This window comes from Osmerus mordax, chromosome 17 (assembly GCF_038355195.1).
Source record: "Osmerus mordax isolate fOsmMor3 chromosome 17, fOsmMor3.pri, whole genome shotgun sequence".
NCBI classification, from domain to species: Eukaryota; Metazoa; Chordata; class Actinopteri; order Osmeriformes; family Osmeridae; genus Osmerus; species Osmerus mordax.
In genome coordinates this window covers 7246303-7268215 of record NC_090066.1, presented here as the reverse complement: position 1 = coordinate 7268215, position 21913 = coordinate 7246303, and the positions used below count along the sequence as shown (strand labels likewise).

Sequence of the window (21913 nt, the reverse complement as noted above, 5' to 3'; positions counted from 1 at the left end):
TGTTTCTGGGCTGGCTGGGAGGTGCACCTGGCCCTGAGCTCTGGAAGTCAAGGCTCTTTGCTATTGGACCCAGGGAGACTGTGAGGGGATGGGGTTGGCTCCAGCAGGGAGGTTTATGAGCTGTGATAGGGCTGGGTGGGTCAGCAGCTGTAACTCGGTGTGTGTCAGCCGTCCCATTCAGACACACACACACAGGCACATACACCCACAGCCACACATACACTGTACGCACATACAGTACGCACATACCAAGTACACACACAGGCATTTACACTGTAGCTGCAGCGCAAACAAAGCCACACACATACACAAGCACTCGCACACAGGCAAACAATCACTCGTCACTCGTATTGATGACGCCTTATCACCTCTGTCTGCAGTCAAGTTGTTAGTGACAGGATCATCCTCACTCGCTCAGGACTGCCGGGGCGAGTGAGAACGGTCTCTGCTGTTTTTAGGGCAGAAAGATCCCGTCCCTTGTGGATCTATGTTATTGTCTCCGCTGTCTTTAATGGAAAACGAGGGCTGTCTCTTGTGGATGGAGTCTTAAGATGTATTAGTCTTAGAGGAGGACGAAAGCTGCTGAGAATTGCAAAGAAAAAGCGAGGTCAAGCTGTGTGCGTAAGAATAGTTATTTACCCTCTTGTGGTTTTCATAGTGCAGATGTTTACCTGATGAGCCCTTGTTTCAGCACCACAGTCAATGGACAGCTCCCTCGGGTAATTCATTTGACAGCTGAAGCTGTGATTAGTAGTGTGGGACGTAGCTTGATGTGAGGCCACATGTTATCTCTGTGTGTTTACTGCTAATGCCGTTGCTCTTGTCTTTGGCTCTGGAGGGTTTTCCCTCATTACGATGCTCGACATCGGAGTAAGAGCAGTACTGTAACGTTTCACGCTAGGTTTCCATAAGTTGGAGAATTCGCTGAAAATCCTGGTCCGCTCTTTCAAAGCCACGTCACATATACGCCGAGGTGCCCCGGGTACCTGTCTGCCTTCTGAGCCATTTCAGATTCGTTGTGGGTCTGTTTGTTATGTGTCTTTGCAGCACTGACCGGAGGGCTAGCTGCCTGGCCATGGTCAGCCTCAGTGGTGCCCTTTATTAGATCAATACAAAACAAATGCTGTTTTTTTCCCCCTCTGCTCCCTGCCATGTGCTGTCTCTCAGCCTCTGACTCCCCACTGATAGAATAAATGTTTCCTCCATAACCCTCGCCCCCCCACCCCCTATACTCTGTCAGGCCTCCATTCTCATCTCCTTTGTGGCACAATCCAATCCAGTGGCAATCAGCATTTAATATCGCCTTCAAAAAGCCTTCTCCTCCATAAAAGGCCTTATCTGGCCCCCCCAGCCCCTGCTCAGTGGCTTCATATATTCACCAGCAGGCTTCTCCCACATGTCACATCTCAGCCAGGCCTTTAATCAGCCCCTCCATCTCCCTGCAGACCCCCCCCCCCCCTCCCATAGTGGTACTGGTAGGACTGGTATCTCCTCTCTGTCTCTGTCTCTGTCTCTCTCTCTCTCTCTGTCTCTGTCTCTGTCTCTCTCTCTCTCTCTCTCTGTCTCTCTCTCTCTCTCTCTCTCTCTCTCTGTCTCTGTATGCGAAGCACCTAATGGCTCGCGTCGAAATGCATTAAGATGTCTTGACGATTTCACTGGCGAGTAACTGAAGCCCCCCCCCCCCCCCCCCCCCACACGCTCCGTTCGCATCGAGCAACTTTTGGAAGCATGTATGAAACCGAGTCACTTCGTCCCAGCCTCCCCTCTTCTCATACATGATGCAGATTGATTGGAATCTTGCTTTGTAGGATTTGCTTGCTTTAACCTCTATACATTACCTCACCTCACCCCAACACCCCACCCCCTTTTCTCGATACCCTCCCATCCCCCAATCCCCCTCCCTCCCTCCTTCCTATGTGCCTGAAGGGATAGCTAATCTATATGTATGTGTCTCCTGTGAAAGACTAGCTCCACAGTATTACGCAACCCTGGTTTCTGCTCATGAATGGTGACTGCGTTCAAAGGGAATGTGCTCCAGAATGGGGATGACATCAAAGCCCCGTCAGAGCCTAGCGGGACCCACTATCTTTGTCTGCACAACTGAACATTGTTAGCGTTACCTTGGCATATTGGAGTGGAATGATTGTATGGTATCTGTGCATATTCCTCAATCTTCCTCTCTCGGTTTCTCTCTCCCTCCTGTCATCACCTGATTGACTCCAATTCATTTATTCACATACCTCACATATCCACATCTGAATAAAGCAATATTCTGCACAAGGTAAAAAAAAAAAAAAAAACTGCTTTCCTTTTTAATGGCTTTCTCTCACCCTTTCTCTCTCTCTTCATAACAGAACCACATCTCCCCTCTGGCCTGACCCAGCAACCAGCCCGTCACCATGAACTACCTTCGCAGGCGTCTCTCGGACAGCAGCTTCGTGGCTAACCTCCCCAACGGCTACATGACCGACCTGCAGAGGCCCGCGCCCAGCCCCTCCACGCCCTCCTCCTCCACCTCCACCCCCGCCTCCCCAGCCACGGAGAGGCGGAAGCCCCCAGTGGCACCAAGCCAGTCCCAGGCTCCTCCGGCGGCCTCCGGAGGGGGGGGGGTTCCTCAGCTCCTTCTCCAGCGTGGTGAAGAGCGCCCAGATGGCCCAGGGCGTTGCCGCGGCAGCGCAAGCCAAGTCAGCCGCCGCCGCCGCCGCTGCCGCCACCGCCGAGGGGGGGTCTGGAGGCACTGCCCCCCCGGCCCAGCCCCTGAAACCAGTCGTACGCAAACCCAAGATCCTATTGGTCGTAGACGACCCGCACACGGAATGGTAGGTGGCCTCACCCCGCTAGCCTCACCCTGCTAGCCTCACCTTGCTAGCCTCACCTTGCTAGCCTCACCCTGCTAGCCTCACCTTACTAGCCTCACCTTGCTAGCCTCACCCTGTTAGCCTCACCTTACTAGCCTCACCTTGCTAGCCTCACCCTGCTAGCCTCACCTTGCTAGCCTCAGCCTGCTAGCCTCACCATAATAGCCTCACCTTGCTAGCCTCACCCTGTTAGCCTCACCTTACTAGCCTCACCTTGCTAGCCTCACCCTGCTAGCCTCACCTTGCTAGCCTCAGCCTGCTAGCCTCACCATAATAGCCTCACCTTGCTAGCCTCACCCCACTAGCCTCAACGTCTGTTGTGGAGGAGTCTTTATGGTAGAGACTTTAAGTACTGTTTATAAGCTGTAGAGTCTTCCTCAGAGTTTCAGGGTTTGGTTACGTAAGAGGATCTACGCTAGCCGGTCCTAGACAGCTTCCACAGCCCTGTCAGAACGTTTTTTTTCTTGGGTATAATTGCCCTCTTTTTTCTTTTACAAAGCCAACTGAAAAAATCCCAGAATGAACCCTTTTGTCCTCCGTCTCTATAACAGAGTTGGTTGTTCTTCAGACCCTGCAGACAGACCTAGGCTCAGATCTGAGAGGACCAGGCAGCTTCAGACTCTCTGCTCAGAGTTTATCTGCTGTGGTTCATCTGTATGAGTCATAAGGATCTGTGTTGAGATTAGATCGCATTCTGCCTGTGAGGGAGGACTCCTCGGTCTGTGTTCTGTCACTGTGTCTTCCCGCTGTTTAGAGACCCCGGGTAAGGCTGCTTTCTGCCATGTTAATGATGCATGGAGTCATAATGCGTTCAGATGGAGTTATGATTATGTTCCAAAAAATAGCCCGTACACAAATGGGATATTTCTGTTTACTTGACTGGATGGGAGATTAGAAACAGAACGTTTCCCAGAAAAGTTTATTTTGCTCTGATCTGGCTGTGAGCCACAGAAAAACCTTGAGTGGCTGTGATCTCAAGACTAAAACTAGAAGGTGTTTTCCATATGTTATAGAGAACAATAAAAGAACCCTGGAAGACACTATTGTTCCTGATAGAACCTCCATAAGGTTCTGTTTGGAATCCAAAAGGGTTCTTTCTTTGCCACAGTGAGGCACTGTTGCCCAATGATACAAAATCTTGTCCCATTAAAATGCTCTCCTGTAGTCCACTGCATTCATTTGGTGCATTGACTATCCCGGGCAATAGAGGGCGCCATATGACAACCAAGATAGCCATGATGCCATCCTCATCCACTCACTGGGAGAAAAATCTATGCAGATCATGGATTTAACTTAATTTGATGTACACCTGGGCCCACCCTCCCGTCCCCTCTCTCATGTTGAGCTGAGTACATAAATCCCCAACCTGCTCTTTCTTTACTCCTTTGTGATTGGTTGTGAACTTCCAGTCTGGCTATTGATCTTACAGAACGATAAAGACGCTAGCAGGAAGCTTTGCTATGAATTAACATGATATACTTGGACACCTGTCATCTCTTTCAAATCTCCTCGTAAAGTTTCCGTACGGATTGGTTAATTGGCAGTATGTTTTTCCCCTTTAAAGGGTGCCAGGTGTGAGATAAATGCCTGGTATACTAGAGGCAGCTACTGGAGGGTGCAGCTCAACAGTTAATGGTTGAACAAACCCCCTGAGATGAAGTACAACTCGTAAAATACTTTAAATGCCAAATATTTGGCTGCTGCTTTGGCAACGTGTCTGGTTCACGCTGTTGTTGAAACGTTATTCTCTCCTCCTTCTGTTAGTTTGCTCAGATCGATGTAAAACAAGCACGCAGCTCTCCCTCTCAACAGTGAGAGTTGATGGCCATCAACTATCATGTATACCTTTAGCAGACCCTTTGAACCTCTCGATCCGCAGTCAAATGTTCAGCCCACTGAGCCAGACCCATCACCCCGTGGGTCCCTCAGGGAACCCTGTTCGAGGTGTCTAGCAGTTTTCCAGCTCTGACGCTTGTCTCCCAATGTATAATCCTGTAAACACAGTAAAAAACAGGATAATACACGTCTGAAGGCAGACATCCACAGTGGATGACATCCAGAACACCAGACTTGTGTTCCTGAGGGATATTTTCTCTCTACTAATCTCATGTCCCTGTAAGGGCTTTCAAGGGCCATGTCGTTGTGACCGGTTTGAAGGGTAGCTCATGACAGTTTCCTGAGCTGCAGTCAACAGATGCTCCGTGTTCTTACGGCATCTCCGTAAATCAACATGGATCTTATCTCCCGTCAGGTTTTATGCTTGATAAAACGGCTGCCAGCCAAACTATTTTATCTGGAGGGGGAAAGTGCTTCAGGCAGCACTAATCATAGCAGGGCAAAAGGTTGCCCTGCTTCTGTGGGGATAGGTTCAGCTCAGCGGTCGCAGGTTCAAATATTCTCTGTTGATACAAATATGGATACAAAAAGACAGATTTCTCTGCCTCTGCTAATTGATGTGTCTTCATAGGGATCGGATTAATATGTGAGTGGTGTTTCATGACTAGTTGATAAAGAATGGGTTGGAGCGCCGCTATCTGGGTTGAGGGACAGGGTGTCCATCCCTGCCCCAGGCCTCGGTGCCACATTTTCTCCATGGCATTCCAGAGGAGAGCCTGCGTGTCTCTGGGGAAACCCTGTTCTCTCCTGACAGGCCTGGCCCCCGGGCCCCCAGCCCCCCCGGCCCCCTGTCCCCCTAGCCTCCCAGCCCCAGGCCTCCAACCATCACCCTCAGCTCTGAGTGAGACAGAAAGACGTATACAGCAGCTCTCCTCTACTTGTTTAGCTGTGCTCTGGTCTTACTCTCTTATATCTCTGCTCTGATGTACTCTGCTTAGCTTTCGACATGGCACTCTCTCTTTCTTCTTTCTCTCACCTCTCATTGGCCTTGCCCTGCCATTGCCACAGAGAGAATCTCCCTCTCCCCCCTTTCCCCTATATTTCTGCCTGCCTCTGCCCCCCCCCCCCCCCCCATCTCACCTCTCATTGGCCGTGCCGTGCCATACCCACAGAGTGAAGAGTGACATGCCGTGAGCCAAGAAGCTGTCACTTAGTTGTTTGTGTCCGTACAATGAACAGTCCCATCTTGTAATCCCAACCAGCCTTTCCTTGGTGACTGCTAACAAGCCTGTCTGCTTGAGATCAACTACATGACTCAGTTGTAGCACAGAGCAGGAGAGGCTAGTCTGCTCTCATGGTAAACATTACAGAGTACTTGACATTTGACCTTGTATTCATTTTGCAGACATTTTTGATGTACAAACAGTGCATGTAGAAACTGCAGCTGAGGATCAAGGCTCAGATGTGTATAGTTGTACAGTATTCTGGTGGGCAGAGTCAAGGAGCGGTCTTTATCTAATGGCCACAGAGTATCCCTTTCCCAGCCACCAGGCCCGGTGAACCCAAAGAATGATATTACAGCGCACCAATCAGAGAACCCGCTGGGCGATGTGTATGCAGTGGGTGTGAGCGGCTTTTGGTGGAACCTGAGCCAAACTGTCTCTGTGGAGATGGGGTGTTTACATCTGGACGCAGGCGATTGGATTTGATCACTCCCGGGAAAAGCCAATCCCGTCGTCAATTCCGTCGATCGGTTTACGCGGCGACAGGTTGCACAGTTCCTTGAGCTCGGCCCGGTTGTTTGTAGCTCGGAGCCTCCTGCACGTGAAGGGGTGTAGCATGTTCTCTGTAGTATGCAGGTCAGGGGTTGTTTAAGATCTGCCGCCTCCGCAGAAACAGGCCGAGACACAGAGAGACAGGCAGGGAGGGAGACCCGGCAAGGAGACACAGAGAGACAGGCAGGGAGGGAGACCCAGCAAGGAGACACAGAGAGACAGGCAGGGAGGGAGACCCCGCAAGGAGACACAGAGAGACAGGCAGGGAGGGAGACCCGGCAAGGAGACACTGAGAGACAGGAAGGGAGGGAGACCCCGCAAGGAGACACAGAGAGACAGGCAGGGAGAGAGACCCGGCAAGGAGACACAGAGAGACCCTGGAGTCACATCCACAACAGCTGGGAGGTGTTAAGAACTAAATCAGCTTAGTGACTAAGCTTAATTAGCTGCGTTAGAATGATCCACAGGGGAGAGAGAGAGAGAGAGAGAGGGGGAGAGAGGGGGGAGAGAGGGGGAGAGAGGGGGAGAGGGAGAGGGAGGAATGGAGGGAAAGTGATTGAAAGAAAGTGAGACACAAAGACATCAAAAGGCAGAATGAGGGTGAAAATGAAGGAGAGTTAACGAGTTCAAAAAAGTTAAGGAGACTAAGAGAGGAAGACATAGGGCGCAGTTCAAAGAGGGCAAGAGAGGGAGAGAGAACGCGAAGGAGATCAACAGGATGTAAATCTTCACCAGTGAGAGGTACCTCTCTTTTTCCATACCAAAAGAGACACTAAAAGGTATGTTGGACTGTCAATTATAGAGAGGAGAAGATGCAGCTTCTCGAAGCATCCCACAGCTTGTTCTGGCCATGCTTGGTCTGTAGCATGTACATTACAAGGCACTGCAGGCAACAGCATGCATCCCTTGACAGATTGACGACTAGCCCACGCCTGCAAAAGGTCAAAGGTCAACTACAGGGGACCCACAGAGTGTTGGCAAAGACACAAGCTGAGGCTATAAACATAGCGTGCTCAACACGCTGTACATCTGAAATGTATGTAGCCCTTCTGCACACACCCACACATATATATATATATATATAACGTCCATATATTTTAGTGACATCCTCTGGAGTAAGCTGTGTGTGTGTGTGTCTAAATATGGAGTGAAGTAGCAGCTTCCTGTCTGTGGCGTTTCTTGACATGCCAGTCAAACTGTTAGTTTGTGATGGTCAAACTCGGGGGGGGGGGGGGGGGGGGGAGTTTAATCAGAAGAACCTTCCAGACCAAACTATTTGTGTACAAATAAAGGCTTTGAGTAGCACAACAACATACTTTGCCAGTCCCCCCGTGTATTTTGGTGGTGTCATCATCGAAGTGTCCTGTTGATATGAGACACACTTGACCTCAGTTTCCTGCCAAGCAGTCTAATGGCTTAATGAGATAGACTGGGTCTGGCTGTGCAGTGAGGACCACAGGGCTTGTTGATGGAGACTGACTGTCCAGTCACGAGGTGCAGCAGTAGCCTCACATGTCCTCATGAGGAAGAGCATGAGTGGAGGTTATGACACGTCACCACTGGAGTATTTTGTGGGGGAAACGACTCTAAAATGTTCAGCCTTCCTGCCATAAAATAAACAAGAATTAAATTCAAGTTGTTTTGACTGGGTGGTGTTATGACTACAGACTCTTGGGTTTGACCTGGGGGCAAACATGGAGGTGTAATGACAACTCTTATAACAACTTTCAAATATTCTATTAAAGTTACGTGAATCTATCGTACATTTTAAGTACACTTCCAATTCCAATTCACCAAAAGGAAAATATGTTAGGCTCTGATTTAATGCAACGAAATGAGATGTAGGTGTACTCTTCCTCCACTTGGGCATATATGGCCACACCGATGAAAACTCTGAATTAGCAAGGCCCGAGAAGATCCTCCTCCCATTTACCGTAGTCCTTTCATACCTGTAGTCATGTCTCATATATTCAGACATCAAATGACAGGATGGGTCTTCACCAGCTGCACTCCCTCCTCGAGCCTCTCTTCCTCTCTAATTACCTGTCTCATTTCTCTCCCTCGCAGGGCCAAGTACTTTCGGGGGAAGAAGCTGAACGGGGAATATGAGATCCGAGTGGAACAGGTAGGTGCCTTTTAAAACTGAGGACTTACACGGATCAGACCGGAACAACAGGTGACTAAAGAAATTTTCTGCAGTGTTAAGAAGTGTTTGGCAGGGACACAGCTCCGTGGTTCGAGCATTTGACTGCAGATAAATAGGTCTCAGGTTCAAGTCTCTCTCTGTTTGCCGCTTTGGATAAAAACATCTGCTAAATTCAAAATAATACAAATAAAATACAATTATTTGAATCAAACTGGTAATTCCTAGTGCATGGAACACAACAGCCACACACATACAATCTGTTTTCCATATTCTTGAATCCAAGTCTAAATTGTAGAACTCGACACATGATTCCATGTGCTTTGGGCCTCTTCCAGATGACTGGATTCTTATTGGTTCAGCCCTTTACAGGTTCAGTACTCCACCACCAAAAGTTTTTGTATGAAGCTGTAGAGTGGGGATGACCAGGTAGCAGACTACTGGACATGGTTCTTGGGTCGTTTTCTTTAATCAAGTTTCTGTGAAGACGAGAAAGGCCTTTCTTTAGGCTAGCTTTCACTTGAAATAACACAACACTAGAGACCGGTCAGTTCTACATATTTATAATTCTTTCATGTGGAAAGTCTGTGCCAATGTATATGCAAAATACTTAAAGTCTAGACGCACAGTGTTGTTGTTTTTTTCGCAAGGTAGATAACATCGCTCCCCTTCGAATGTGTTCAGCCATACATCTGTAAGCCATCGGGGTACAGTCGATCCAAGCTGTCTTGGAAATAACGAAGTCGAGGGATTTTTATGGGAGACGGAAAATCAGACCGCAGAAAAGGCAATGCCGCCGATTTTATAGTCTGTCTGTTTGCTTGGTTCCTTACTGTTGTGGTCAGATCATATTCGTTCTGGACCACAGCTTGGGGGAGACCTGGAGTTAAAATCAAGATTTTCTTAATAGATCTGAAATAAAGGGGGTCTTTAGCGTTTAGTTGCGGTTCCCTGCTCTGCAGTGGCCCCCAATTAAAACATGTGGCATTGGTAATTAGGCCCCCTAAGTCAACAAGCAGGAGACCACAACGTACCCCTGTGCCCCCCTAGTCAGCCCCCCCCCCATCCTGCCTAGAACTTCAGAGTCCCCCCACCTCGTCCCCAACATCCCTCACCCCTTAGCAACCACCTACTATGTTCTTGCCAAAACCTCCACAGTTTCCCAGAATTCACTCTCGGATCTTACTAGGGCAACGAGTCAGTTGCTGATTGCCTTCGCTGGCCCCGCCCAACTCCCCCCCCGCCCTCGCCCCCCTGGCCCTCGGCCCACGCTCCCCTCCCTGGCTAAGCCAGGGCCCTTCGAGGGTGTCCACCCTGAGTGTGGAACATGGAAACCCAATCCCTGTGTGAAACGTTAGAGCGGCTCGTTGCGAGTGGCGCCTTTTCGAAAACGGCAATAAAAGCAGAACCCCCGGCGCTCTCCCTTGTTATTCTCCTCCTGTCTCTCTTTCTTCTCTTCACACCCTCTCTTTTCCCAGTGTCTCATCATCTCTCTCTTTTTCTCTTCATCTCTCTTTCGCTGTCTCTCTTTCACTCTTTACCTCTCATTTAAATGTATTATTTTTCATACATAATATGTATAGAATAATATAATATATAACATAATTTATATGCAGTACAAACATACACATGCTGTACATTAAAAGCAATCATTGCATGGAGTGACAATATGCCTTGTTGACTGGCTCTAAAGTCATGGCAGGCTGCCACATACTTTGCAGACAAGTTTGAATAGTTAGGTTTGTCTCCTAATAAGAAAACCAATTTCTCTCAATTTGTTAGAGAAGTAACTTCCAAATTCTCTCTGTTTGTTTACAATTTTGAGGAAATATGTTCGAATTTCTTTAAGTGCTCATTCAGCTAGGAAAGGGAGCTCTGTGTCCACCTCTCCCTGTGAGCGGAGGGAGCACTGCCTCTCCTCCCTGTGAGCAGAGGCAGCACTGCCTCTCCTCCCTGTGAGCAGAGGGAGCACTGCCTCTCCTCCCTGTGAGCAGAGGCAGCACTGCCTCTCCTCCCTGTGAGCAGAGGGAGCACTGCCTCTCCTCCCTGTGAGCAGAGGCAGCACTGCCTCTCCTCCCTGTGAGCAGAGGCAGCACTGCCTCTCCTCCCTGTGAGCAGAGGTAGCACTGCCTCTCCTCCTTGGGTAGCCAGGGCTGCCTTAGATTCTGCCGCCAGGCTATTCTCACTGAGTCTGTCCCTACCTAATGTCCCTTCCTTAGTTTCGATCAGACACAGTGATCAGGTAGTCTTCCACTGTGTACTGTTTGTTTGGATCCATATGGCTTTCTAGTTTACAGTTAATTAGTTACATCTTTCTCTCCCTCTCCCGCTATCTCTGTCTGTCTGTCTCTCCCCCTCTCCCCCCCCCCCCCCCCCTCTCTCTCTCTCTCTCTCTCTCTCTCTCTCTCTCTCTCTCTCTCTCTCTCTCTCTCTCTCTCTCTCTCTCTCTCTCTCTCTGGATGCCATATAAGGTACCAGGCTGAGGCCCAGGCACTCAGGGCACACAGATCACATGATGCTGTAGTTAAAGCTCTTGGCTTTGATACTTCTGATGGCAGAGTTAGAAGAGAGGGATTGGGGGGGGTTTAGTAGTAAGGTCTGGTATGTATTGACACAGTATGCTAAGATGATACTGTATGTTGCAGCCACACATGCGTACAGATACCTTTACACACAGACAAACACACACCCGCACAGACAAATTCGCAGACACATCCACACACAAAGATACATCCACACAGATTTCCCCCCCCCCCCCCCCAAACATACACACACACACTGGCACACAGACACGCGCCCCCCACAAAAAAATCAACCCCTAAAATTAGAACCGTTGACTCGCGAGCCCACCGTGATGAATCACTCGTCCAATCTGACAGCACCGGCTTTGAAGTTTTACATTTGGCCGACGTCTCGACTCCTATAAAACCCATGGCTCTTTAACACCGAGCACAAAAGACAAGGCTCGCCGGCGGAGAGAGAGCGTATTACAAACAGAGCTCGAGAGTTGGACGGGGCTTACTGTAAAGCCTCAGATCAATGTCACCTTGTGCCTGAATAGCATCGTTTCAGAGTCAACACTGTGCGGCCGCAGATTCATCACATTCTTTCGTCTCGCATGTCGGCTCAAAGTCGAACAGTTTGCAGAGTTCAGGCTGGGCCTGGGAAGGAAAGATGTGACGCTGTCTGATTTACTAGCCCACTTTCTCGAGACCAGATGTTGCCTCCGCGCAGGTGGCTTGACTCATACCTGGCACGTCCGACCGAGCACGTTCCCCTGGATTGGCCTACCTTTGGCACCGAGCGACCTGGCTTGGCCTGTCTACACAAGTCCGTTCCCAGGGGGGCTGTCCTATCTGTGGCAGCAGGTGACCTGACCCTAGCAGGTCCAGCCAAGCCTGCGCCCCGGGGCCGTCCTGTGTGTGGTACCAGGTTGACCCTGCGCGGCGCTCGGCTGCCGGCTCCTCTCCTTCGCTGCTCTTCCCGATGAGCTGCTCTCGAGGGACTCTTATCTCCGAGGGCCTCCGGGGGTTTGGACCCGGCGGGGGGGTTATCTCTGCACGGATGCTTCCCACTTGGCCGAACTAACGGCAGCACTTGAGGGGCTGTTGTGTGTTGATCAGACATTGAAGTATAAGGGTTTGGGAGGGGGGCACTGTGGGTGGGGGTTGGAGGGGGGGGTGAGCTATCACCCATAATGCCCTTTGTCTCCTTCCTTTGATGTGTTGCTGGGGGAGGCGCGTATCAGATGGTTGAGCGGTTAGGGAATCGGGCTATTAATCAGAAGGTTGCCGGTTCGATTCTCGGCCGTGCCAAATGATGTTGTGTCCTTGGGCAAGGCACTTCACCCTACTTTCCTCGGGGGAATGTCCATGTACTTACTGTAAGTCGGCTAAATGACTAAATGTAAATGTCATGCCGTGTGAAGGGCTCCCCCCCCCCCCCCCCCCCCGCCGAGCGATCTGCGATGTTCCAGCCTGGGAGGTTTCCTTATCTACGTCATCACCTTGGCAACACCAGAAAGGGACTTCTGCGGCCGTACTAATAGGCGAGTGGGTACGTGTTGGTGCTGGGCTACAAAATGCCCCGTGGGTAGTTGTTTGGAGTACTCCTGCGTAAATCGCCAACGACACACTGCAATTTCAGGGACAGACGGCTTGATTGGTTATCCTGGGGGTCTGGCGGTTGTAAAATCTTCTCTGGGTTCCTCTCTTCCCCTTCCACGTTGCTGAGCAGGTCGTCAGGGCCAACATCTGCTCAGCAGGCCTATGACCTCAGAGAGGAGAGGACGCCTCGTGCTGTGCCTTGCCGCTCTCCTCCCCTCCTCTCTCTTCTCCTCTCCTCTCTCCTCTCCTCTCCTCCCCCCTCCCCTCTCCTTTCCTCTTCTCTCCTCTCTCTCAACCCCTCCCTTCTCTCCTCTCTTCTCCTCTCCTCTCTCTCACCCTCTCCTCTCCCCTCCCCTCAGAGCCGGTGTAACCCTGTAATGGCCTCTTACCTTCCTGCATGGCAGTGGAGGGCATCTGCCATGACGTTAGCCAAGAGAGGTTTTTGAGTTTGGACCCTCTGTAGATGACCTCTACAGCAGGTGTTTGAGTTTGGACCCTCTGTAGATGACCTCTACAGCAGGCCACTGCAGCTGTTTGACCCTGTTGCTCGTGTTGTCCCTGTTGCTCTTGACGCCACAGTCGTCCCTGTGGAAGCAGGTACAGTAAAGAGGTTTAGTAAAGTCCCTCTCCCTACTGCTTTGCTGGTCTGTGGAGTAAAGTAGATACAATTGTGTAGTAATATGTGTGGGGAGTATGGCAGTATGGTATTATAGTATAGTAATATGATACGGGAGTAAAGCATTATGCTAGGGCAGTGTAGTAGTATGCTAGGGGAATATGAACAGCAGAGAATGATCCAGCTCTAGATTCTGAAAATGAACATTGCCACAGGTGGAACATCCATTTGTTTGGAGGTGAAGTGTTTCCAGGCAGGATAAATGAGCCATCTCTCTCTCTCTCTCTCTCTCTCTCTCTCTCTCTCTCTCTCTCTCTCCTTCCTCTCTCTCTCTCTCTCTCTCTCTCTCTCTCTCCCTCTCTCCTTCCTCTCTCACTCTCTGTCTCTCTCTCTCTAATTTTGCTCTCTCTCCGACATTGCAAATACACTTATTTATAGACCCTGAAGAAACCTCATGATAAGAACCTTCATTTTTCCTGGAAACAGGTTGATCATCAGTCTTGTCCCTCCCACAAGCTTCACTCCCTGAACTGTTGCTTTTGCACCTAAGAGAAGGTTGAGGACGACTGTTTGTTTTAGTAGAGTTATAATGGGCGGTTTGGGGTTGGGGTTGAGGGGTGGGGGAGGAGGGAAGATTTAGTCTAAATATGTCTCGCTCGTGTTGTGGTTAGAGGCCTCTATCTACAGGAGAACTTTGTTATTACTTCCAGGAACACTCCTCTTGCCCCTGCAACACGCTGCCTCTTTAGAGCAAAACCTCTGAGATTTATAAACAAAGACTTTCATGGGAGCAACAGGTGTATTTGCGGACCCATGAACAATCAGCCATGCTGGGTTATCCTGGTCATTCCAGGTGTTTGGCTCCAGCCCACCAATCAGGGGTACTGTTTAGAAGTTGTCACATGACCATGAGGAAAGGCACCTTGCACACCTGAACCTCGGTGACACCCATTAGTAAAATGCTAAAAATACCTCCTCTAGGATTCCAAAGGAGCTTTATCCTGTAGCTGGGCGCCAAAAGGGGAGGAGAAGAGAGTGAGAGAAACAGAGTGATTGGGAGAGGAAGGGAGGGAGGGAAGAAGGGAGAGAGAGCGGAAGGGAGGGAGGGAGGGCGGGAGAGAAGGAGAAAGGGCGAGGGGATGGGAGACCATATTTGGAGGCCCTTGCTGTGTTTACTGTGCTGTCCACCTACACTAAGGGCCTAGTAGCAAGCTATGTGTGTGTGTGTGTGTGTACGGGTGCGTGCGTGCGTGTGAGCATGCGTGCGCAGCAGTGGAAAGCTGAATGCAGCCAGCCTTTCAGATCCAGCCCACATGCGGCTGAAATAATGTCCTCCAGGTACACTCTGTCCATGCTTAAGCACTTCTTTGAACACAAGCCTGACTTACACCATGCACACCATGCACATCCCGAGACAGGAGGCGGCCAAGAACGCTGTAAAAATGAGGCTCTGCAGCGGCCCTAAGAGAGCCCTAAACCTGAGGATAGTGTCGTGTGAGTGTTTGTGCTTATGCGTCTGTTCTGTGTGTTTGTGCACGGGTGTGTGTGGGATTGTGAAACTGTCTGTGTGTGAGTGTATGCGTGCGTGTGTGTGTAAGCACTGCAGTAGAATACTGAGCTGTTATGGCCATGAGTGTAGTTTATGAAGTACTTTAGTGAGAATAACTTTCAGGGGAACTGCATCCATCTCTTCATGTCTTTGCACAGCGTCCCGGGTTACCCAGACTGTATGTTTGCCTACACCTTAACGGCTTACCTCCAACCAATGACAGTGGTCCTCTCAGAGAGCCGGCCAATCAGAGGAGACAGGGAGTGTGCGTTGTCTGCCAAGTCATCGCCCCCTCTCTTGTTTTATCTGGTCGCAGCAAATGTCAATGTAGGCTCCTGCAGAGGGATTTGATTTGCCAGGGTGATGTGATCGAGATATGTGTGTGTGTGTGTTTGTATCTACGATGGTGTTTTTATGTCCCGGTGTGTGTGTGTGTTTGTGTGTGGTAGTGTGTGAATGCATATGCGTGTGTGTGTCATGTCTTAAGAGTGTTCCTTGGCGTGCCCCGGCGCTGCAGAGCACACAGATGTTTCTTTCAGAAACGGGTGTGTATCAGCAGGGACGAACAGAGGGAAGGAGCGCAGCCAAGTGCGTGTCCTTCAAGCACTCTGAGCATGAGCAGCGCCTCGCTGTCCCGTAAACCAGATTACGGCATTTACTCGCCCCCTGCTCTCTTCCCCCGCCTTCGACAAACACTACCACAGAAAGGGGGGGGGGGGGGGGGGTGCTTTTCACTTGACTAAAAAGAAGAAGAACAAGAAGAAAGAAAGAAAAAAATACACGTTTGGTTAAGTTGGCACATTGTCTTCTGAAAACACAGTCCTCCCTCTTGCTGATGTTCTTGCTTCCAAGGCAGTGAGACCCAGGGGGCAATTTTTTGCATTTCAAATTAAGCTCTTGACATTCTGGGTCATCGCGGTTGCAGCGTTGAGCACATAGACCTGCTTGTGTTCCTCTGAAGCATGCTCGTGGGGGCTACAGGGCAGATAAACCAGGCAAAGAAAGTATTGTAGCTTCCCTCTAGCAACATCCCGGTTCTGTACCGTATGACACTGCGATGATCACATTTCACAGTAGAAGAGAACTTTTAGAAAAAGCTTTCCCAGAGGTGCCTCAGTGGGACTGTAGGCTGCCTGCCGGACAGACTTCTGATAGTGACATGGGCATCGGTTAGAACTTCAGCAACGTTAAACGGGGGGATGGTTCGGGGTCATTCGTTTCGTTCGTTGGCCAGAGAGAATGCTGACACAGATGAGCTGTCCTTCTCTCATAGCAGATGTCGGCGGGACCACATGCACCACGAACTGCAGCTCCACAGCGGAATAACGGTGTCAATGTAGCAGACTCTTTTATCCAAAGATGAACCTGAACCCGGGATCTCTTGATCTGCATTCAAATGCTCTACCACCGAGCTCGAGCCATCCTCACATGAGGGAAAACACACCCCTGCAGGGCTGTAACTACACACCCGAGGTTCAGACCTCGGTGAATCAAACGCTGATAAAGTGTTGCGCACGCAGATTAGCACCTCCTTCCTTTGTCATGTTTCGGATCGGTGAGCCATGGAATGGGGGGCCCTGTTGTGGAGCTAGCCCTCCTGATAAGTGAATTACTACTGCGTTCTATGTGGACTGTTTTGCTTGGGTGCAGACCAGATGCGTCAGATTGAGTTTTTCTCAGTGAGGGTCATTTGGGCGGCCATTAATCCTCCTCAACATTAGTGTCACTGCCCATGCTTTAAAGTGATGTTAAGGAAGACAGATGGAGGCGTTTCAAGTGTGAGGTCAACATGTTCAGGACCCCTCATTGGTTTCTGTGTTCCAGAACCTTGTGGGAGCGAAATACTTAGTGGGGGAGCAGAGACTGACTGGGCTGGGGAACATCCCGCTTGGGAGTACATTGACTGAACCCATCAACCACCATGACCCCTGACACCTGACCCCATCTCATTTCTGTTGCTGTGTGGCTCTCCTGTCTGTTTGTCTGGGGTTCTTCAGCCTACTCCACTGTGCGGTTCTCATTGAGTTTTTTCACTGGTTCTGTTGACCAGATGAGTGACCGAATGAGAAGGCATTTTCAGTATCAACATTCCATTGTGGTGCCGATTATAACCGTCTTGGCTGTAGTCGTTTATCCCAGCCAAGACCAAATTGAACTCTTCCACGCTAAAGTCGGTCCTTACCCAAAACAATCTTTTCCCAGACTATCCCCCTCCTCCTCTCCTCCACTGCCTCTGTCAGAATGTCTGCGGGAGCTTGATTTAGTCATTAGGTATCCTGGATACGGCCTGTCACAGGGCCCTCACTGTCCACTGGAGACCTCAGACTGGGATAACTACATTTGTGCTTTTCTCTCTCTCTGTCTCCTGTTTCCCTCTCTCTCTTTCTCTGTCTCCTCTCTTTCATTCTCTCTCTCTTTCTCTCTCTCCATTCCCTTTCCAACTCTCCCTTTTCTCTCTCCTTGCTGTTTCCCTCTCTCTGTCACTCTCTCTCCTTTCTCAATTCACCTTCTCCCAACCTCTATTTCCCCCTGCTTCTCTCTCACTCTCATGACATCATAAATGATACATTATTTTATATTCCTGAACAGGATTGGCACCATGTGATGCTCTCCGCTTCTGTGGTGTAGAGATAGTCATCCTGACAGAGATCCAAAGTGAATACTTATTGCAATGGAATTTCCAGAGGATTCAAATCTTTGGTTTCATATCAAAGTTACATAATATTCAGTTAGTGTGTTTGATCGTTATGCTAACGAGGCTGCATCTTTCCCTTGTGAAAAAAGCATTCGTTCAACTCAATTAAGTCTTTCATCTCAGGTTTCCTGTTTTCTCTGTTCAATGCAGGCGGAGTTTTCGGAGATCAACCTTGCCTCCTACGTCAACACCGGCTGCATGGTCGACATGCAGGTCACCAAGGGAGGAACCAAAGTGGTCAGGTGAGAGAGAGAGAGAGAGAGAGAGAGAGAGAGAGAGAGAGAGAGAGAGAGAGAGAGAGAGAGAGAGACAGAGAGAGACAGAGAGAGACAGAGAGAGACAGAGAGAGACAGAGAGAGACAGAGAGAGACCGTGTCCTGCCTGTGTGGAGCCCGTCTCTGACGCATGTGCCCACGCCATCCCTCATCTGCCTCGTAGACTCAGGACAATGGCTTTTCTTTCTTTTCAGTCACCATCAGACACATTAAAGAGAGAGCGAGAGAAAAATACAGGAGGAGAGGGAGAGGAAACTGGAGGATAAATATAAAATTGCTTCCGGTCACAGAAAGACTTGACGTCACAGATGGTACAGTGAAGCAGCTTTTGTTGTTGAGCTAACTCGTCTTATACCGCCAAGCTGCCAAACAGCAGTGAGTACATAAAAAAAAGGACAATATCAAAATTTACGCATTTCACCCCCTCATATCCTACTGCCCTCGTGGGAGTTCTTTTTTTTCCTCCAAAGAATGTGTCGTGTCAAAGACACAGTTGCGGTTTTTAGATGGCCGTTGCCATGACAACGTCACCATGACGTCACTCATTAACTGGTGTACGGTGGTTTTCTCACCATTCCGCGTGTTTCCCTGCGCCGTGAATGCCGCAGTGCTCCCTAACGAGGCGCTAACGCCAACAGGCCACGTTTCACTGCAGCGGAGCAGGGAGATGACATCACCACCCTACTTCCTGACGGATGCCAGACTTCAGCCCCTGATTGGTTAATTAGATCAGCTAATGAGATGCATGCTGGTCCACGTCGGACCCATGCTTGTCCAGAAAGTCAACTGTGTGTGTGTGTGTGTGTGTATGCGTGTGTTGTGCTTTGTATCCACAACATCACCAGAAATCACCTCTTTATCAGTGTTGGGTGCAGCGTTTGGACAGGAAACCTGCAGGAAATGTTTCTTTGCCATGTGCAGCTTGAAGTGAAGCAGGGATAATGGCAGTTAGAGACTGGCTAGACTGGTAATAACAAACTGATTAAGTCTGCAGCTTGTTGGAGGAGATTCCTTGCCATCACTGACTTCATTGTAAGGGTCAACCATCGTCAGCCCATGGATGGAGATGGTGGTGTTGGGCAGGGGGCGGTTTGAAAGCACCTCCGACGGCCTAAAGACAGCAGCGCATAGGCCAAGGCAAGGCTTGACTGAATTTGACCCCTAATGATGATATATCCCTTTTTAGCCCCGAGACTGATTTGAAAGGAATGTCAATTGCTTCACTGTCTCATTCTCCTGTGTACATTTAGAAATGTTTCCCACAGATGTAGTATGGAACCCGATTCCCAAGGACAAAGGATTAGGAGCTTTTAATTTAATTACATCTTTCTACATCTCAGTTTGTATATATAGTCATGCAAGGTAGGGTAGCTTAGGTCTCATCATAGCTTAGGTAGGGTAGGTGAGGTTAACAGAGAAGACAGACCTGCATGCCCACAAACAGACAAGGTAGATTGCATTAGCAGATCCTTGTCTCGTTTTTTTTTGGTGGTTATACATCCTGTCTAATGCTCTGTCTCATAAGCTACCCCACACACCCCAAACCCCCCACTTGAATCACCTATTTAACTAAGTGCCCTCCTGCTTTAAACAAAGCCTGTAATTCCTCAGTCTGGTTCGTGTTATTACAACGAGCACATCTTGCTGCCGGCATAATAGCTCAATTCAGATTTGGATCTTAACACACCTGAGGGTGGTTCCTCCTTCCTGTAGGAGCACGGGGATGAAAACGTATATCCAGGCTGACCGACCACCCTGTCATGCTGTTGTCAGGAAAACAAACAGTCCCTCATATTCCCTTTACACTCTTAACCACTCTCATTTCCTTTCTGCGTGCTTATGTGTGAACGTATTTCCATGTTTGTGTGTCTGCGTGCATGTTCGCAAAGTGTGCATGAGGGTGTGCGTGTTTTCATGCGCGGGTGCGTGCGTGCTTGTGCTTGTGTGTGTGTGTGTGTTTGAGCCTGGGTTTGTGCACACCTGTGTGTGTGAGTTTGAGTGTGTGGTGTTTGACTGGAGCCCTGCCCAAGCAGCAGTCCCCTGTGGCAGGCTTGACCAAGCCACCGCCCATAGAGTTGAACCACGGCCAGGTCCCTCTGGTGACGCTGGGCCAAGGGACCGTGACCGCAACCGCTCCCCCTCTCGGAATAGTCCCCAGGCTCCGCAAGACCACACCACAAACCCGTGACGATCTATCATCAATCATGTACAGAAATGCCAGCTTGCTTGTTGGTCCCCTTAGGTGCGTCTCTAGGTTTTAGCTGGACCAGAAAGAGAGAGAGAACAATGTTGTTCTTTGTCCTTGGAGGAAGCACTGCTCACCACGGAGGACGTGCGAGGCGCCCTTTTATGGAGGTTTTAAACCCTGCTTATCCAACTCAGACAGACTGATTGTGCGGGAGATTGCACCCCTGGTTGCCATGTTGAGGCTGGGGTTGACACGTGCACAGATGATGGTCTCTGGGACACGTGCACATCCATTCGGTCATCCCTCTGGGTGCTGCTGTTGGAGGCTTTAAAGATAGATGCAGCTGTAATGAAATGGCCGCAGATTGTTTTAATGGTCTCTTTTCCTTTAATGTGCCACGAGGACTGATGAAAAGTGCCCGAGCGCCAGACCATAATATGTCCACACCAGAATCTAACAAACAACTGTTCATGATCCACGTTGAGTTCACCTACAGTATGTCTTCTTGCCTATTTCTTTTAATGAGACAGCAAGCAATTTTTTATTGAATATAGATCCATCTCTGTCTCTGTCTCTCCTCCTCTCTCTCTCCCTCTAGCTCCATCTCTCTCTCGTTCTCTCTCCTCCTCTCTCTCTCCCTCTAGCTCCATCTCTCTCTCATTCTCTCTCCGCTCTCTCTCTCTCCCTCTAGCTCCATCTCTCTCCGCTCTCTTCCTATTTCTTTCCCTCTCTCTCTCTCAAATTAATAACTCTGTACCACAGGGTTCATCCTCCATTAAACACCCTTTATAGCCTCGCTGATGAGCTGTTCAAAGGGTGCATTTGCATATTGTCCGGAAAGAGATCTCTATTGGCCTTGAGTGATAGGGATCATAAAACAGAAACAGTCGGCTTCAATGTAATCCACTTCCCTCTGGGAGTCATGCTTGGGTGAAATGACTCCGATTTAAGAGATGGCAAAACAAAGCTAATGGTGGAAATGAGTGTGCTAATGTAGAATGTGTGTAGGGCAGCGCTGCCATTAACTCAGGCCTAGCAGTCACCACACCAGCGGGAGCCGTCTCTCTGTGCTGATGACAGACTGGATGTGTGCAGGCAAGCTGGCGAACTCAAGACACCGGTCCTTCGATGGGGGTGGACGGGTTTGACAACTTTGTTGTCAGACATGCGAGTTAGTGTTCTGGTGTTTCTTAATAAACTCTATTCGTCTGTAAGTGTACACTTAGTTGGTCTATACGTGTTCACTTGTGTATTAGCACACTCTGTATTAGTATGTTAGTGTAAGTGTTTAAGCGTGCACGGTGTTAGTCTGTAAGTGCACACTTGTGTATTAGTGTGCACTGTTGGCCTGTAAGGTGACGTTGGTGTATTCGTTTGCACTGTGCGCACAGCTCGTATCAGTCAATAAACAGTTTCAGAAATAGACCGGGACCTTGGACTGGAGCGCGCCGAGCACAGAGCAGCTGCAGTCCTGCTGTCGCCGTGGTCACCGCGGCTGCCTGTGACACGGCGAGTGGTGCGTGTCCCGTCTTGCATAAGCACGACTCCGCGGCCTCGGCCGGCCTGAGACTCTCTGCTCGCTCGCGCCCCTCACTGGCTCCCTTCCAGCCCAGACCTGCGGAGTGGACGAGTGTGAGCTGGGGCCGAAGCGAGCGCGTCGTGCGCGTGTCACTTGCGTGACAGTCAAATGGTCGGGATTGGGAGTTGAAACAGGATGCGATTGACCGGTCGACGGGCATCAGAACAGTTCACTTGCAGCCCCCTCGTCAGAACAGGTGCCAGACACCACACGCATCCGAGTTGAAAGCGGTTTGGGGGATAAACACGCGTGAACAAGATTGAATCAGCGCAGCGTGCCTGCCTGCGGTTGAA

At 49.8% G+C, this 21913-nt stretch overlaps 1 protein-coding gene across 1 annotated transcript in view; it reads left to right on the top strand.

The window, feature by feature from the left end:
• Positions 1 to 2399: 2399 nt before the first annotated feature.
• Positions 2400 to 21913, top strand: part of LOC136960380 (synapsin-3-like) — a 62065-nt gene continuing 42551 nt past the window's right edge. The window contains 5 exon segments of the mRNA XM_067254860.1: positions 2400 to 2590; positions 2592 to 2700; positions 2755 to 2819; positions 8537 to 8594; positions 17729 to 17820. Of these exon segments, the coding sequence (XP_067110961.1) occupies positions 2400 to 2590; positions 2592 to 2700; positions 2755 to 2819; positions 8537 to 8594; positions 17729 to 17820 (515 nt within the window).